This window comes from Halichoeres trimaculatus, unplaced genomic scaffold (assembly GCF_033239565.1).
Source record: "Halichoeres trimaculatus isolate MK-OKI-2021-1 unplaced genomic scaffold, fHalTri1.1 fHalTri1_scaffold_13, whole genome shotgun sequence".
Classification (NCBI taxonomy): Eukaryota; Metazoa; Chordata; class Actinopteri; order Labriformes; family Labridae; genus Halichoeres; species Halichoeres trimaculatus.
This window is the reverse complement of record NW_027437191.1, coordinates 24,828,727-24,847,673: the sequence shown is the minus strand read 5'-3', so window position 1 is coordinate 24,847,673 and position 18,947 is coordinate 24,828,727. Positions and strand designations below refer to the sequence as shown.

The window sequence follows — 18,947 nt, the reverse complement described above, 5'->3', positions numbered from 1 at the left end:
CTTTGTCAGTGCATCTCTGCTTCTTTTTATCCTTACTCACCAGCTCTGCCCCCATCCTCAGGGGAGACAGAAATCCAATAACACACCTTCACAGGGAAAAATCCACTGATGACGACACAGCTTGGGTTTATACTGCTGCAGAGCTCTGAAGGAAGCCGGCCGGCAGCTTCGGGCTTTATGAGGAGTACAGTCAGCAGAAATACGAAGAGAAGGGATCCTTTGTGTGTCAACTATCAGTTCACCAGCAGGGTGCTAATAAAGATGGAAGTCCCAGGGAGAAAACTTAACTGCTTTAGCACAACATGAAGTGGAGTTAGTGTGGAAGCTTTTGGGTTAACTCTGGATGTTGAGGACGGTGGTTTGACCTGTATTTAAATCTCTTACGCCTGAGCCAAGACTATCTCGTGGCAGTGGGATATTTTTTTTTTTAATCTCAGTGATTAATGAGGGTTAAAAAAGTTGAAGGATGGAAAGGGTGCTCAGTCTGTGGGACCCGGCTTTGTGCGGATAAATGGGGTCATTTTAGCATTAGCAGTCTTGCCCCCTTGCGCAGTCCTTTTCAAGTGGAAAATTTCAACATCGCACACATCCAAAAATGTCTAACTCCCCCACAGAGGCGGAAGTGTCCGAAGCACAACTGGCACAGTACATATTAGCATTTAAATGATTCATCACAGAGAGATCACTGTGATAATAGTGTGATGAACGATTCCTGGCGTGAAGTTATGGCCCCTGGCCCACCCACTTTCTGGAAGGCCCACCTTGAACTTTTCTTTGAAAAAATATTTTTTCTTTGTGTTTTTTTTTTTTCAATAAAAAACATTACACATAAGGAATATTATAAGAAAAAATTTCACTTAACGCTCATTTTGGTATTGTTAGATGCCCTGTCTAGGGACAAGGAGCCAAGTTTGGCACTCTTTTGGCATATTGCTATAAAAGTTATGACTCATTCAGCCTCATGTTTCACCGGTAGGACTAGAGAGTGATTTTGGGAAATACAGATTTTTGTCTTTTATTAAACGGTGGTTAATGTTGCTGCTCTTACAACCTATAATACATTGAAAGTTGAGGCGGCACAGCCCATTGGTGCGCTAGAGCACTAGTCTTTGGCTAATACCATTGAGAGCTATTGCCGTCTGATGCGCAAAGATTTCATTAAGTTTTATCAAATCTCAAAAGATCAAAGAAACCAAACCTGTTATAAAATGTAAATACTAACAGTAATGTATCTATATCTATATAGTAATAGTTATTTATTAACTTCTGTAATTTAAGGCCCACCCAAAATTGAAATCCCTGCTCTGTCCCCGGGCCACACCAATAAAAAATGTTGAAAACAGTGTAAACAACTTCTTCTCGAGTTCAGTACTGTTGTAGACCTTTGTTGGCACAAAAGCACTGCGTTGAATATGTGTGGTGGCGCTCTGCTCACTTTATTTGCATAATCACCAATTGAATAATCCGAACTTGGGCAAATCATTCACCTGAAGAGCCTATGAGTTATTTTCTCAGTTATGCATTCCCATTGTGTTTTTTTTATTCTCTGTTCTATAACCTTTTATTCATTATAATCTGTCTTTAATTTTTTTAGGGGGGGGTTATCACTTAGCATCCTCCTTTCTCTGGGTCTAAATGGGATCTGAGGCTTTTAAACTCTGATAGCTGAAAGCTTAAACAATTAAACCAATCAATAGTTTAATCAACAACAAAAAAAACTCATTAGTAAACAATCAAGTACAGCAATAAATCTCACTCTTTGTTACATCTAACTGAGGTATCATTTAACAATCTGACAGAATTACAGTGCAGTTAAAAGAAATGGAAATATCATTGATTTCAGATCCCCATAATTAATCTGACTGACTGAAACTTTGCCAGGTTAACAACAAAATCTGGGTGAATTAATTGATTTGGAACAGATAAGTGTTTTTTCCTCTCTGCTTTAGTTTTTTTCGGTTCACTCATTCTTAAAATCCAGAGGCTATCTTGAAGCCCCCCTTTTTTTGGGAAATATAACAATTTTCAACAATTTATTTAATCAATCTGCCAACAAAGAAGTAAAAATCTAAAAAGGAAATACAAACAACACCTCAAAACACTTTGAAACCTAATGTGAACGTTTTTTTTCCAACAATAAAATTGCTCTTGTTGAAAAATAAAATATGTTGTTTTGTCTCCAAAACCTTAAGAAATATATTTAATGCATGTAAGGTTTCAGGTTTTCCATTGATTGAGGTTGTTTTTTCCATCTTTGTGGAAATTATTCCAAACCATGAACCCTTACTGAATATTTTCTGAGCCATAAGCTTCTGTATAGCTGCTATATGACTCTTGAATAGTGGTAACATTATCGTTATTACTGTAATCTCCATCAGCGTACCACCTGCCTCAGACCCTCTCCCCTCCTCCAGCTGGTGGTTAAGGGAGCAGATCGCCTCCATCTGTCCGGGACTCTGAGCTGACTCAGGGCTTTACGCCCCGGAGGTTAGAGGACGGGCGATGATGTTTGAAGGGCTTTGTGTCATGTTCACACATCATCACACTCAGCGAGCGTTATCATTCACAGTGTACCAGGAGAGAGAGGTACAGTCTGTAGAGAGTTTTCAGCAAAAATCACAAACAAGCAAGTGTAGAGGAGACCTGACAAAGCTGGACTATTGACTTTTTACCAATCTGCATAAGGATTTGGTATTTCAGGGACATTAATCACGAGAAAAATCAGTTTGCACTTTAAATGTATAAACTGTGTTGTATGAGAAGTGTTCTGTTTGGAGTCTGAGTGGTATCGACCAATCAGGTGCGTGCAAGCAGAACTCAAAAGAGATCAAAGACAGAATTCTGTCTTTGACTTTTTGCTAATCTGCATCATGATGTCAGTATTTCATCACTAAATATGTTAACCACAAGAAAAGTATTTTCTCCTGCTGTGGATCTTACTATTGACAGTGAAAGTGAAACTAATGAACTAGACTTGCATCGCCAGTGCGGCATCTGCAACCTCAAAACCCTGTGCTAGAAAAATATCACGGATAAGTCCATTTATTGTCCATTTATTGTCCACCATTCAGTCTGTGCACAAACTTCTTTTGCTATTTAATTCAGTTACAATTCTTCTATGTTTTTATCTAAATGCAGACAGCTTTCAGATGCACCACAGCCACTGCTTTTTAGGTATGATGATATTACAACCAGGCAATGGTAAAAATGGTAGAAACTTGTACTTAAAGATGAAATTATGTTTGCATACCTCTCCAATTTTCTGTAAACTAAAGAATATTCAAGTATCTGAAAATCATGACATGCCCTTAGTCCAAAAGGCATCGATATTGTGACCAGATAATAACCAATTAGGGACAATAAAACTACTTCAGAGATTAAATATTCTGAACATTTTCTTTTGCATTTGCTTTCTGAGTGTCGTTATTTCTGATATTTGATATTTATTTATTTGTTTATGATGATTTGTATGCTCCAGAATTAAAAACCTCTCTATTGATTTGCAGACGCTTTAGCACAGCCACCTGCCACTGGATGGGGCTGTCGGCTCAGCTTAGTCTGTACTGCCATAATACTCTACAGCTCTACTACCTGGATGTAAACAATCACAGATAACAAATTTTATCCCGTAATGTGATGTGGTGTTCGAGAGTGTTTGTTTGCAGGCTCTAAGCTGTGTTAAATGAACTGACTGTTTTATCTTTAGATTAGATAGTCAGGATTCAAAGTTTTATCGTCACTACCATGGAATTAGTTGCTTGAGAAGATCCTAACTGGAGAAACCAACAGGTGACGTCTCAGAGACTACGTCAGTGTTTAATGCAGTCTATAATACTGACATAATATGAAGTGATAAAACCCAGAGGCTGTGGCTCCTCTGAATAATGCAGCCCAAACAGACCCTTCTTGAAGGCTTAAGGTACCAGGAAGTTGAGGTGTTACAGTCATGAGAGCTCTGTCAGCAGCAGGTTGTTCCTGTCTGACATACATCCTCAGAGAGGCTACAGCCGGGTGCCTCTGTCCTTGGAGCAGCACAGCATACAGATAAGCTGTGCCATCTGGGCGCTGCGCCGTTCTGTCAGAGGGCGTGACAGTCAGCGACACACACCAAACATCCTCGGCCCCTCAGGACACGGCCGGCACAAAACCCAGCAATAACACTAAACCAGTGGGCAGTGGAGACGTCGCTCTGATGCCATTACTATGCACCCTCAGCTGTCACCGTCCCAGTGTCTGCTTCTTATGCAAACTGTGGGTGGTCAATGGTCCGCCGTCTTATCTGCACACCATGCTTCTGAACTGCAGAGGAGGGCAGTGTGTAGATAACAAAAAATACACAAAATCACAGGTTGGTCCTGTTCAGTGGAAATAAATCAACATGAGGAGAGGGACGATGCACTCAAATAATATCCAGAAGAAGATGCTAAGACTGCTTGTTTTTGCCACTACAGACATTGTTATCAAGCCTTAAAGAGACAGTATTTGGCTTTCCCAAATCGCAAGTATTTAGTATAAATTAACAATAGTTGATGTTCATGCTAAACATGCAGATTTTCAAACCTATAAAACTCATATGTTCTAGAAATCCCTGAATCTATCTGTAAACTGATCAAAACCCTTCTTTCTAATATAGCACAAGAGCTTTACAAAGGCTTCACAAGATCTTAATGAGATTTTAACGAGTTCTCAACGGCACTTGCTGAAATGATGAGGTCATGACATCAGTTATTGATACAATAGCCCCATTTCCACCAGGCAGTCTGGTATGGGTTGGAACAGTTTGGCACAGGTTGGATCAGTAAAGCCTGATCCTGTTTGCGTATCTTCAGCCAACCACGCCCTCTCTTGGTAGGCAGAGAGTAAGTTGGATGCCAATAGCCGCGACAGTTATGTAATAGCATGACACCAGCGAGACCCAGTGTACCAGTGTGTAGAAAAGTGACACAGTCAACAAAGAGCTCTGTGTTACAAAGCACAATCAAGCTTTGTTTCAGGGAAGGCTGTGTGCTGCCAGGAGAAATACAGCAAATGCTGTTGCACAGTAAGTGACTATTCTTTTGACCAATCATTAGACAGTAGTGTTGAAGCTTCACCTTCTGGGTTTAGATCGGTATGACTGGTACCCCAACAGAAGAGTACCAAAAAGTGGGACAAATCATCTCGGTAATTTGGAGATTTGTTAACGGAAACACCCCAAAATGCAGCCCTGGTAGAAACAGGGCTTTTGTATTCGTCTGGGCCTCAAACACAAAGGTTTGCCTTTGACTCTTTCTCCTCATAGGCCACCAGAGGGCTGGCAAATCAAAAGGAAGGTGATGGAGAGGCTAGGAGCCTTAAAAAAACAGCACCTCATTCGTCCAGAGGCTGAAATTAGGGTTTTCTAAAAAAAGCGGTGTGCTTAGGCATGGGTACCTTTTACATTTGAAACGATACGGCACAGATGCTGTGTACCTGACAATCAGTACCAGTACTCAAGGGAATCAATTTTCTGTACTTTTTTGTGTTTATGTGGTGAAAATTTTTAATTTGTTTAACAGTAATAAATATATATATTTGTATTTCAATTTAACATATTTATATTCAATATATAACCTTGTAATGCTGTGTGAACCTCCTGCATGGAAAATCACCTACTATTCCACTCCCTCACAGTCACAAGGATGCATTTACCTAAACATGGTACCTTTAGTTTTACGTGAATCGATGCCCAGTACTTTTGACAGAATTGGGTCGGTATCCATAGAAGTACCTAATTCGGTATCCATTGCTGCGTGTGCCATAAAAGGATTTTTGGGCTGTAAATCAAGTGTGACGTATCATTTTTTAGACATGTCAGCACAAAGATAAATTGTACCTCTGATTTTATTTGAAGCACACTGTCTCCTCATTCTAAGCTCACTCACTGAAAATCTTTTTTAATCAACCCTGTTGTGTTCGACATATTGGAGGGCATCTATTTGCAGGAAGCATCCCACTTGATGTTGTTTTTTAATCTGTGGTGACGTCTGCTCTTTGTAATCCCCTTCTTTTCAGAGATCACATTAGTGAAGCCTTGGACGACAAAGCCTCATTCAGACACAGCGTGTTGTTATCAATCAGAGGAATAAAGCAGGAGAAAGTGATAGACTGTTTCAAGGAGCGGCACAATGCTTGGCCCTGATGACGTTTCAAGCGTCCCAACCCTCCACCTCCTGAAGAATGCATGGATGTTTTCACGTAGCAGTTAGTATGACTAACGCTTTTCTTCACGGCTGTAGTCAATGCCGTTCAATGGAAACAGACGTGAATAGACACCTGATGACGCACACGCCCCTGACGACCTATAATGCAAATCAGATCCGGGCACTGAAGAAAAAAAAAGTTTCTGATGCTCTGAATGAATTCTCAGCAGCTCAGCCCACTTAATCCTGCGCCCTCAGATAATGTGCTGCGGGACAGCTGCAGGCTGGTTCACACATGCTGGTTAGGTAAATTGTTAAAAGGCTGCACATGCCTTGGCTAATGCTTGAAAGAGGTGACACCTGTGGGTTGGTTCACTCAGCCTCAACAGGTTTTTAACAGTTTTTTTATTACTTTTCAGCCTCATTGGACAGCTTAAGAGAGAGGTGAAAGTGAGGATGTTAGCATGACTGAGAATTGATTCAATGACTAACAACTAAACCTGCATCCAAACAAAAACATTTTGCAGCTACTGCTGTGTAAATGTTGCATCAACATTTTAGAAAACAAACCACAATGCGTAAAAATCTGACAGACATCTCCTTTGACGGATCAGTTTTTATTATTCCAACCTGCAGTGACTTAACTGTACTTCCAGGTTTTTATTTTACCCTAGAATAAATAGTTTGGTATTACAATGAGTCACCCTGTTGCCACTGAGTTTTTATATCCATTTTGGCTGCCTCTGGCAGCTATGGAATAAAAACCTGTGAGTTTAAAATAATGTTAATCTTGGTATCATAGACATTGAGTGTCCAAGAGTATACTGTATCTCTGAAGGCGGGCACAACAATGTCATGCATTAACATAAACAGCGCCATTTAACCAACAGAGACACATGCATCATTCAAAAAAAAAAACAGATGAACAAAAAGGAGAAGCTTGTATGTCGGCCAAACAGGCTTGGATAAATTCTTACCACAAAGTGAATTAGATTCATGACAACTGAGCTCACCTGCAGACGACGTACATGAACAACATAAATTACCTATATAATATGTATTAAAAAACACAGCAAAATGTGTTCTTGGATGGCAATAATACTTATATCACAACCTGTGAACCTACAATCAGTTGGTCACAGATGTGTAGTTAACAGCAGTTTATAAGTGGAACAAAATGTTCAGATAGCCAGTAACAACATTATTTACAGATTGTTTTGAGGAATTGTTGATAGTGGGTGCCACAACGTAGCCTTAGAGCCAGAAGACTTTGAGGGTTTCATACGTACCAAAAAACTAGAAAGTACACCTAAAATGTATATGAGAATATACTATTTTATGCTGTATCTTCATATTTTGTTAAGTCACCTACCTGGGAGATTAAGTTCAGCTGCGCTAATTCGTCCTAAAGTTGCATCAAGAAATCATAAATCTGAACTGGCACAAATCTAGTTTGGGACCATGCTGATAAATAATATCTTCTGCCCCTGACTTAAATGCTTCCTCTGAAACATCTGATTGAGCATTATTTGAATCATTAGACAGCAGATGGAGCATATGTTTTAAATAATGGCAAACAGGTGCAGACACATCCAGCACAGTGTACAGTCAGACTCTTTCTAATGGACCAAGTGAACCTCAAGAAGAACAACACAGGTCAGAGCAGGTGAGGTGGTGACGCACTTATTACCATGGCTATAAGAGGGTTTTTATTGATATGTAAGGACTGTACAGGGCTCTCATTATACATCTAAGCTGTTCATAACAGGCTGTTAGACTTATTCACGTCATCAGACTGAAATAACTTGTCTCCAAGCCGTCTTTGTTTGATTCCATTCATGCCTTTCAAACTCGCAGACTTTTATTTTTGAGTTCCGTCGCTTGACATCAAATTAATCTGTCCTCTTCAGAACAAACGTGCACATGTAGATCCCTACAATAGGACCAATCTACACCCTTGTGACTGAAGTAAAAGCAGACAGAGCAACCATCTGCTCCGTTTATGTACGTCAGAACCATAAAGCTTTGCTCCACAAAGACGGACCTCCACGCTGGGATCACATTCACTCTGCTCTATTGATGGGGGGGCTGGAGTCTGCTGCTGACAAAGAGCCGAGGCAGGGGTCTGTTCACGGTCTCAGCTCGGCCTGGGGAGTGTATGAAAACTCTCCATCAGTGTGGAAGCTGTAGGTGTTCAAACCGGGGACAGGGAACTCCCGGAGGGTTTTTGTGGAGTCCCAGTAGGACCTCAGCAAAGTGACTCGCAGTTTAATGTCACCGTAAAGTAGCTAACAAAGGCACTTCTGGTTTGTTTTAAACCCTGGGTGCAACTTTTTATATTTTTGTGATTTATTTGCAGAGTGGGAATAAAATATTTTGGAAATGCCCCGGTGTACAGATTCCTGCTGCTGCTGCAGAAAGAGCTCCAATGAACCAAAACAAAGTTGGACCAATAAAAGTTCTTGTTTAGGTCACAAACAGGCTCAGGTTGATGTGTTCATAAGTGGAAATCTTTGGTGTTGAAAAATGAGGCCAATGCAGAAGTGCTAAATAAATGCAGTTCCTTTAGTGTCCACGAATGGGTTGGCCAAAAGGCTCACAAATATAGATCCATATTAAGAAGCTAAGAAATAAAAGTGTTTACAGTTTTGGTCTCTAGACTTCATTTTGTTTTTTCTGAATAGCAGCAGTCCCCCAAAGTTGGTGTTGGGACCACCAGGAGTTAGGAAACACTGATAAGGGGGTCCTGACACCACTTCCAAAACCAAAAACTGTTTACATTTGCATATTCAAACCATTAATAGCAAAATATAAACAAAAGTAGGGTTTTGACTGTGACCAGCCATCACTCACTGCCTCAGCAGCAGAGGGCTGAGAAATGGAGCGACATGATGAGTGTACAGAACAGACTCAAAAGCAGATGGAGTCATTCACCAACTGAGGAGGGGATTTTAAGATAATGGTTCTGAAAGCAGTGGAAACATTAAATGGCTGTTACTGAACAGAATTATTGAGTCACAGAGGATAAGGTATGAAAAGGTGTGTCCAAAAAGACCGTCTTAAAAAAGATAGCATTCAGAAAAATCTGACCATTATTCTGAAGAGCTTGAGAGAAGAGTGTGTGCGTGTGCTACAGAAAAAGAGATTGGGTGTTAGTGTTTTTTTTAACTCATGATTATGTCAAAATGTGGCCCAGATTTAGAAATACTAGATTTTTTTGAAGTCTTACATGAATCTCAAGCATAAAAACTGAAAAAAGCCACGTTCACAGGATTGGTGAAGAGGTTAGTTTTGGGGAAGTGACTTGTAATTTTGACCTCTGCCATGGGGGTAATGTTTTTGCGAGAGTTTGTCTGTGAACAACGCAACTCAAAAAGTAATGAAAAGATCTTGATGAAGTTTTCAGGAAATCTTCAAAATGGGATAAGGAAGGTCAAGGTCACCGTCTGGATCCAGGATTTCTTAAAATGATTCCTTATCATTGTAAGATAGGGACATTTTCACCATATGTGTATATAACTATGTGATGAATGGTCGGATTGCTTTGCAAGACAATACAAAAAAAGATCACCATAATTTCTGACAGTTGTAAAAGTAAGATCCAGATCCTGGCAATATTCTGGATACTAAGATCCAGAATATGAAATATGTACTGGTTCATAATAATTTTCAACAGTGTCAGTTAACAAATTATTAAACAAACCTGCAACTAACACAAATTGTAGCAGACAGTCTACTTAAAAAAGGAGTAAAACATTAAAGTAGGACTTAAGTGTTGCGCGACAATCACAATATGCTTGGTGAAGGTCTGCGCTCTCTGAGTGCTTGTCTGGTATCTTGTGTGCAGCTCTGCTTTTTGCAAACCTGTCCCATTGCCCCACTGTTTTAAATGTGTCATATCACAACAGCCACTTTACTTAACCAACTTCCTGTACATGAGTCCAAACTCTGAAAACTCAACTTAAACTGTGTGCTGCGGCTGGTAGTGATTCGCAGGGTGTATAAGTTGCCCTCATTATAATTCACTCTGGAGCTCAGAGCGTAAAATGTTAATGTGGAAAGAGATGTGGTCTGCCCTACAGTTTTACATAATGGGAGGCAGAGCATCCCCCCTGGGACCTCCTCCAGCACAGGGGTGAACGAACCGGGGAGAGAAGCAGGCGTGCAGCTTCAAGCAAATAAGACTGACCGCTGACTGATTGTTCAAACACACAGTCTTCAAAAGCAATCTCGCTGTTCCTTCTCTGGCCTTGAAAGAATAAAGATGAGTGGTGGGGGGCTGGTAGGGGTCAACTCTGACACTTCTCAACAGCCACTTCAGCCTGCAAGGGCAAAAACCTGAGCCAGACAACAGGAGGTCGGAGCTGCTGGTACGGAAAATCTGTTTGTGTTGATATCAAAGAGCAATACATGAAAAGTAGTCTTCAGATTGAAAAGTGAGGCCAAGAGAAGTTTCTGCTGACAGACTGGAAGGATGCAGGTTTCAAAGAGTATCACCAGTCAGGAACAGAAATAAACTGATCAAGTGGCAAAGATGTTTCGTGCAAGAATTTATAGCAGTAAACACCTTTTCCTCATGCCTGTGCTGGTTCCCCATGTCTCTGGTTGAGTGGTTAAATGTCAATATAACCAGAAACAGCCTAAGTTCAACATGCCGACAAACTACACCAGGCTACAAGACGATACCTGACATCTGTGATCCCCTACATCCAGGTAGTAGACCTTAGGAGCACGACAGCAGCTTTAAACTCAAGCCACAGCCTTAGCTAAAGGGTTAGCAGTTCTAAAACTTGACAACATATGACCAACATTTTGGGCTAACAGTAATGAAACTGTCAGCCCAGGGAATATTCGGTCTATTCCTACTTTGACTGAAACACAGGACAATGTACAGAGCAGAAAACTGGAAAAGGTTACGTTTTTTATGCCAGTGGGCAGTAGAGGAAATAGGATGAGAGTGGGGAGTGACATGTGCTGAGAAAGAGGCCACAGGATGGATTTGAACCTGGGCCACCCGTGCGAAAGCGAACCTCATGGGGCGCAACCTAAACCACTAGGCTAGGGTTCTCCAACTCCTATCTTGGAGGGCTGAGAGGCTGCAGGTTTTCTTTCCTACCAAAAACTCCACCAGCTGATTTAACTGATTACCTCACTTTCAAGCAGAGAGCAGGGACTACTCAGTGAAATCAGCTGGTAGAGTTTTTGGTTGGAAAGAAAACCTGCAGCCTCTCGGCCCTCCAGGGTAGGAGTTGAAGATCCCTGCACTAGGCCATCTGTGCTCTTGGGAAAGGTTACAAGTTGTAAACAAATTGGTGCCCACGACAAGGACTCAACCCTTGTGCTTGAGGTGTGTGAATTTAAAAACCTGGCCAAACCAACTAACCAGACACACCAGGTGAACAGTTTCATAAAACCGCCACGGAAATATTTCCCTAGTCTATCTGGGTAGCAGCTCTGTAGATTTGTTTTCAGAGGCAGAACCTTAAAAAAAAAATCAGCAGAAGGTGATAGGACAACGGTTCTGATTGACACACTCACCACAGACCAGTCCACATCAAGCCACGGTATCTGGACGTAGCTTATGTGCGCCACTGCTGAGAAACAATAGACAAACAACTACAGCACCTCCAATACACTCCAACAGGTGGATGAATGGCCGCGGCGTGAGACCTCAAACTTTGTGGGTTTTCCTTTATTGCACAGATTTTTCAAGTTGCTTCACTAAACCATCTGGTTCTTATTTGGAAGATAATACATGCTTTTGAAAACCGAGTAGCTTCCTTTGAAATTTAAACTCTTTGTAGATTTCTCCTACAAGAGATTAGAATAACAGGACTCCACTCGAGATCAGATCTGCACTTGTTTGGGGGTTCAATGAAAATGCAATACAAAGTTCAAATCTCTAAAGCAAACCCTGATAGACCCTCGATCCTTAAGTCTTTTGCCTAGTTATAGCCCTCGAAGACATAAGGGTGTGTACTTGGACATTCTTCGATTACATGTTTTGATCTTAAAGAGAGAAACGCAAGGGTTGGTCAAGTCACTCTGACAAGCCCTCGACTTCTGTCCTGTTCTTTCAAACTTTATCTTGTTGGGCAATCACTTTCCAATAAAACACGCTTGTCTTAGTCCAGAGACGAAGTTCTTGTCTCTCTCCTACCTACTAGTAGGCCTTTTTCCACCACAACAAACTCTATTTATCATTTATACATCAATATGTGTGCAGTATTGAGTCGAACAAGGAGGCACCAGCTCATAGAAACATGGAGTAGCTGTTGTCTGGCTTTCTATTCCCTACAGATCTCTGGTCTGTTGATGGTTTTGCAAAATAGGGACTATCTGGTGCATCTTATCATGCAGTTTCAACTAGATTTACGCCTGTACGCTCCATTTAAGGAACTTCATTCTGCACTAATCTGTCCTGCAAGTATACGGGGCAGTTTGAAGTGAAGAGGCAGATAGCCCTAGATTTCATAAGGCAGTGAGAGAAACTCACACCTCTAAGACTAAAAACATCCATCCAGGTGTGTTAGTAAGAGATGTGAGACAGTGATGTGTATTTAACACTGAGCCTTTGGTTTTTCTCTGTAACAAAAGAGTCTTTTACTTGTTTCTGTGAGGTTTTAAATGTCAAACCACTACATCTACTCCTACATGTTGGTTAATTTGTGTTCCCAGTGACAAGTTTACAAGGAGCACCGAGGACGATGACGCTGCTCTGCTATTATCTGACAGTTTGAGGAGGATTCAGCCTTCAGATTCCTGCTCTCAGAAACCCATTACAGCCGGGGTTTGTCGGAGACAATGGCCCCGACAGCAGAAGGCTGTTTTGCATCGTCAAAATCTCAAGCGAACAGTGGGTTCAGCTGTTTTTTTCTAACTTGGCCCTCAAAAATGCAGTGTTGATAAAATTTCTCTTTCAGGCATTGGCTGCCACAAGAGGCTCTCTTGAGGAAGAGGAGGAGGAGCAGGAGGAGAAAACAGGCGCAAGTGAGCATGACTGACCCTGCTGAGTGGGAGGGAAGCTCAGCAGGAGGGGGGCAGAGGGGGGAAATCATCTGTATCCTTTTCTTTTTTACACATTTCCATTTCCAAGAACCCCCGGAGGTTTGACGCTCAGCTCTGCCTTTCTCAGACAGCGAATCTCAAGCCGGGGCGAATGAGGCACTCGCCTCGGCTTGTGGCTCAGGCGGTCGTCCAAGCCGCTGGGAGACGTTTGAATACATGGCAGACGAGCAACAGGTATGAGGCCATATTGATTATGTTAGAGCAGAAGTGGCCATGGAAACGAGTCAATAAGGGCGAGCTGTTGGCACCTGAGGCCTCAGACAAAGACTGACTTTCAAGGGGAGCAAGAGTTGGAATAAAAAAGTGAATTTCAGAGGGAAAAAAGGGAGACATAGAAACACCAACATTGGGCTGAAGTCATCTGGACACTTTTTGATTGCATATTATATGTTGCAATGAAAATCAGTTAACAGAAACATCTGTGTGGCCTTATTCTACAGCCCGAGTTTGTCGTCAGAACCTGTTTGTTTCAAAAGTAAAATCTTCACCCAGCATTGGAAACTCTGTCACAAACTACGGAAAGAGGTGGAATACAATCAGGAGGTTTTACAGGCAGACACAAACAGAGAGGGATCAACGTTGTCACCGAGCCAGGAAAGAGGGAAGCAGCAGAGGAAGATGAAGAACGAGCCGATGTGAATGCAGGAACACGTGTGGCGAGGCGGTGGGGGTATTTACCTGGAAGGCCTGCCAGAGCTGATCAGCCAGAGAGCTGATTTCAGAGAGGATGTGACGGATGAGAAAGGACTTTGACATGCTGTTGCTCCCCAGCGTGATCAGGTACTCCATCAGCTTCTCTGCAGCCTGGAGCTGAGGGGTGAAAAAAATACCATTTCACTAAAACGACGACTTTAGAAATGTCTTTTACTGAGCAGAACAAGAACGCACAGTATGAAAACACCATCCAATTAACAAAATAATCATCACAACCTCACACTAAAAATATTATTGTGAAAGCATTTGATTTCAACTTGTGTTTGGTTTTGCATTTCTGTTTCTAAAAATAAAGATGGTAGAATTTCCATTGTTAAAAAACAATATAAATCGCAAAAATATACAAATCAAAGCCCTTTGTACCAATTAGAACAGGGACAGGCAACCTTTTCCATGACTGGTGCCACTTTAAAATACACCAAGCCCAAAGACAGTCATCGACAGTCGATAGGAAAGTCTCTTTTATAAATTCCCTGTGAATGGTTTTCCATGCTTTGCTATGCAGTGAGAAGTGGTATAACTTTCCTCCATTGCCTGGTTTTTAACAGTGCAGAGGGTTTTGAATGTGTTGCTCTGTTTTCCATACTTTGCTAACACTGTTTTTGTATTTGGTCTCAAAAAGACTTTGTAAAATTGATGTCCTACATACCAAACTTTCACAGCAAAGGGTGCATATCGCCTGATCTCTGTCAATCTCTGGCAATAAATCCATATCCCTTGTCCAACTGTGTTGGAAAGAATGACTGGAACTTGGTTTGCTTGCCTCAATAATACTACTAAATGAATGGGATTAGGAGCCAGCAGACTGACCGCCTAAGAGATTTGTGGTGCACACTGCCAGACACTTTCATGAACTTGTAACATCATGATTTAAATTTATTATTTCACATTATTTGTTAAATTTTTACACAAGAACATTTATCGTGTACTCAATTTCATGAGAACTGCTAAATAGAGTGCAATACAATAGTTTTATTGTTTATTTATTTATTTTGTACCCTGACTCCCTGCGATTATTGTCTGCGTGCCAACATTAATAGCCACACGTGCCAGCTATGGCAACTGTGCCATAGGTTGCCTACCCATGTATTAGAAGAAATATTTGAATCCTAAAGAAGAAAAAAGAGACATGCGCATTAAGTCAGTGTTAGGAGTGAATGTTGCTATCTTGCAAGGATGACATTTTTTAGCCCCGTTTCTACCACATGGTCCAGTTTGGATCAGAACAGATTGGTACGGGCTAGATCATAAAGCCTGATCCTGTTTGCATTGCCACAGCCAACTGTGTCCTCTCTATCAAGCCACAGCAGCGTGACACAGTGACTACGTTTACCTGCAGTCAATATTTGGGTTAATGTCAATATTACGGTTTTTGACATACCCTATTTTACGCACTACAAGGTGCACCTAAAAGCCTTCTGTTTTCTCAAAAGCCGACAGTGCGCCTTATAATCAGATGCGCCTTATATCCCTACCATAGTTAGGGGGTGTTGCCAGAGTAACAGCGGTAAGCAGCAAGAACCTGTAAAGACAAATTCTGCTAAGTGCTAACATTAGCTGACAGGCTGGCCCGGGCTTCTTCTCTTGTTTATTGTTAGAGCAATACAGCGACCTCCCAAAGGTCTGGCATTTGAACTGATCTCTGGAAAAGGCTTTTGTGAACGGCAGAAACGGCTTCATCTTTACAGCGCACTTTTTTTTGAAACGGCACAGAAAATAGTTGGATAGGAAAATGTGCGGCTCTGTGTGGATGTAGTCTGTGTTTGACTGACTTATCTGACTGTTTTGTTGACATTCCCTTTAGCGCAGCTCTATCTAGTGGATGCATAACGCAACCCCAGCCACTACTATAGCTTCTACTCTATGCGCCTTATAATGCGGTGCGCCCTATATATGAAAACACTTTTCAAATAGGCCATTCATTGAAGGTGTGCCCTATACTCCGAAGCGCCTTGTAGTGTGGAAAATACGGTATTTGAAATACCCGTCAGCAACCAGGGTCATTCCTACTTTCATGGTACACCAATCGAAACAAAGACACATGGACAACATCTCGATACACGGAGAACATCATGACGCAAAGCACATCATTTCTGCTTTGTCTTTCCATGACCAATAGCAACAGCAGCAACAACAACAGGGGACTTCCTGTACTCAAAAGACCAACATTCCTTGCAAACAGAACATGCACAGAATACAAATTAATGTTCCTTTCGATGGGGATATTCCAATAGGCGTATACATGACCAAATATTCAGGCCAGAAAAGGAGTTACCTAGGGGTGATTTTTAAGTTCAAAAAAAAAAAAAAAAAAAAAAAAAAGGAATATGAGCATATTCTGTTTTTTCAAATGGGTTATATATGAGGCCATCTGCAACAGGGTTATTACTGATATTCTGAATACTAAAGGGTCGCTGACTGAGTGCCCTGCTAATAAATTTGAAAAAGAAAAAAAATGCTGACAGTGAATGAGTGGAAAAAGGGGCCTGACCTCAACCTGTAAATAGGATTTTTAAAGTCTTTTCTAAAATTAATTTTAACAAGAGGTCTTATGGGAGCAAAAGTTAAAGGAGGAAATATACTGAAATATACTGGTTATGATATCTGAAAGATATACGGTCTGGTTTTGTCTACCAAAAGCTTGGGAAAAAAAGATTCAGGGAGCCTCATCAGCAGCAGATTTATCAACAATGATTGGTGTTATTGAGTATTTCTGGCAGCAGCAGTTGAAATAAATGTGTGTGTAATTCAGCAACAGTGTTTAAAAGGTGTGTTTTGATTGTTTTGGAGAACAATGGAGCTCTATGGCACAGATAAATCAGTTAGCAAACTCCTGTAGATGCTCTTTGTGCTAGTTTGGCTCTGCAGCTCATGTTTGTTTACAAGAAGAAAAATTTGAAATATTGGCCGACACACTTTGAGTTGTCGCATCCTGAAGTCAAACGCAGCCAGCTCCCGGTGAGCTGCTCCTGCAGGTTTTAATTCTTCAGATCCTGGAGGAGTTGTGTTTAGCATGCATGCTCACATTCAACAACATCCTGATTCATATTCACTCAGTTTTTCAAATTTTTCTGCAGCCAAACATCCAAACTGTCCTCTGTTGCGGTGCCAGCAGGCAGCTCCACGTCTGCAGCTGAGGATAAAATTGTTTGGCTGGAGGGTGTTATGACCATTGTTGCCTTTTTTTCCCTCTCTGTTAGGTCTGGAGAATTCGGCTCATAACATTACACGACTCTGAAGCGCCGAGCTAAAACAGCTCCATTTTCAGCCCCGATCAGATGGGTGTGTTTGGCCTTTTTCTCCAGCGAGAGAGCAGCAGCAGAAGAAAAAACACATCATGGAATTCAATTTGTTTGGTAATGCCTCTGCCGCTGATTGCCTCGGTGCTGCATGATACGAGGACATTATGTGAAATTGTCTGTCTGATTATCCTATCACGAGATTAATTCATAATTTGAAACAACTGAAGGGAGGAGACTGTTGTTCAGTTTTCCTAACCAGATTTTCAGAGGCTGCTGATTGATGAGGCCCTTCAACTCTCCATATTTGCCTTTTAGAAGCCTCCAGCCGGACCAGACCGGCTCGGCGAGTGGACGTTGATTTAGCTTTCTCCCTGCAAACATCAGCCGAGTTACCACTCAGCTCTTATCTCGAGCAACACGGTGCTTCACTTCTGTTAGCAGTCACTCACTTTCTCCTATCCCTCCATCATTTCTGAAACTCCTGTTGCTGTAAGATCCCTGTCATGCTCCAGGAGGTATCTTGTATTTTATGCCTCAGTTTCACTCTGCCTTCACTGATATTTGGGTGGAAAACTCAATGTAACTGTAACTAATATTTAATTAAAAATCTGTAAAATTAGTGTGTAGTAAACATTTAGAGGTAAGTCTGCACAAAAACTATGAAGTGTAAAAGCTTTTTTGACACTGAGTCCATAATTTTTGGAGGCACTTATCACCTCCACCAAGGAGGTTGGGTTTTTGGAGAGTTTGTCTGTTTGTTTGTCCATGGACAACATAATACAAAAAATAACCAACAGATCTTGATGAAATTTTCAGGAAATGTTCAAAATGGGATAAGGAAAAACTGATTAAATTTTGGAGGTGATTCAGATCACCATCTGGATCCAGGACTTTTTTAAAAGATTCTCTATCAGTGTGAGATAGGGACGGTTTCACTATATGTGTAACTCTACGATAAATGGTCGGATTGCTTTACAAAAGAATACAAGGTCACAAAAATGCCAATATTCTGGACACTAAGATCTGGAATATGAAATATGTAATGGGTCATCATAATTTTCAACACTGTCAAATTACAAACTATTGTACAAACCTGCAACTAACACCAAATTGTAGCAGACAGTCAGCTGAAAGGGAGTATAACACTAAATTAGGACTGAAGTGTTGCATGACAATCACAACATGCTTGGTGGAGGTCTGCGCTCTTTAAGTGCTTTTCTAGTTGAACCTGTAATCTAAAAAAAAAAAAAAAGTTACATAAAGACACCTAAGAATCCGATGCGTTCATTTCTCTATTGATTGCGAAAATTCATAGTATGAAAAAAAAGTAATCATCAAGCAGCGACAATTATGCTGTGGTTCCTTCTCTACTTAAGACAAGAAAAGAAACAAGAAAACTGCATTCATCCACTCCTGAAAACAAGACAAGAGTAAGGAGAGTTTCACCTGCTGGTAAAAGTCCTGCTGCAAAAACCCCATAAGACCTCATTAACACCCATGTCAGAAAGCCAGTTTAAACAGCAGAAATTAGCTTGTTTACTATGGCTGGGACGATGCTATTCTATGCTATTCTTGCGATTCTATAACATTTTTGAGGTGCCGATTTTATTTGAATTGTGATACTTCAATATTTATTATTTTTGCGTTTTTTAGTTTGCTTTTTTAACACCAGACCATGTGAAAAAGGTAAATGATGATGATAATGTCTACAGACTATATCGGGAGTCGTATTTTCCCATAAAATGCACATTGCGTGAGTCAG

General features: G+C 41.0%; 1 protein-coding gene across 2 annotated transcripts in view; it reads right to left on the bottom strand.

Annotated features, from left to right (window-relative positions):
• Positions 1-18,947, bottom strand: part of mei4 (meiosis-specific, MEI4 homolog (S. cerevisiae)) — a 106,252-nt gene that overhangs the window by 58,026 nt on the left and 29,279 nt on the right. For both annotated transcript variants that reach the window (XM_074685371.1, XM_074685370.1), the window contains exon 4: positions 13,908-14,039. In XM_074685371.1, coding sequence (XP_074541472.1) covers positions 13,908-14,039 — 132 coding nt within the window. The remainder of the gene's footprint in view (positions 1-13,907; positions 14,040-18,947) is intronic.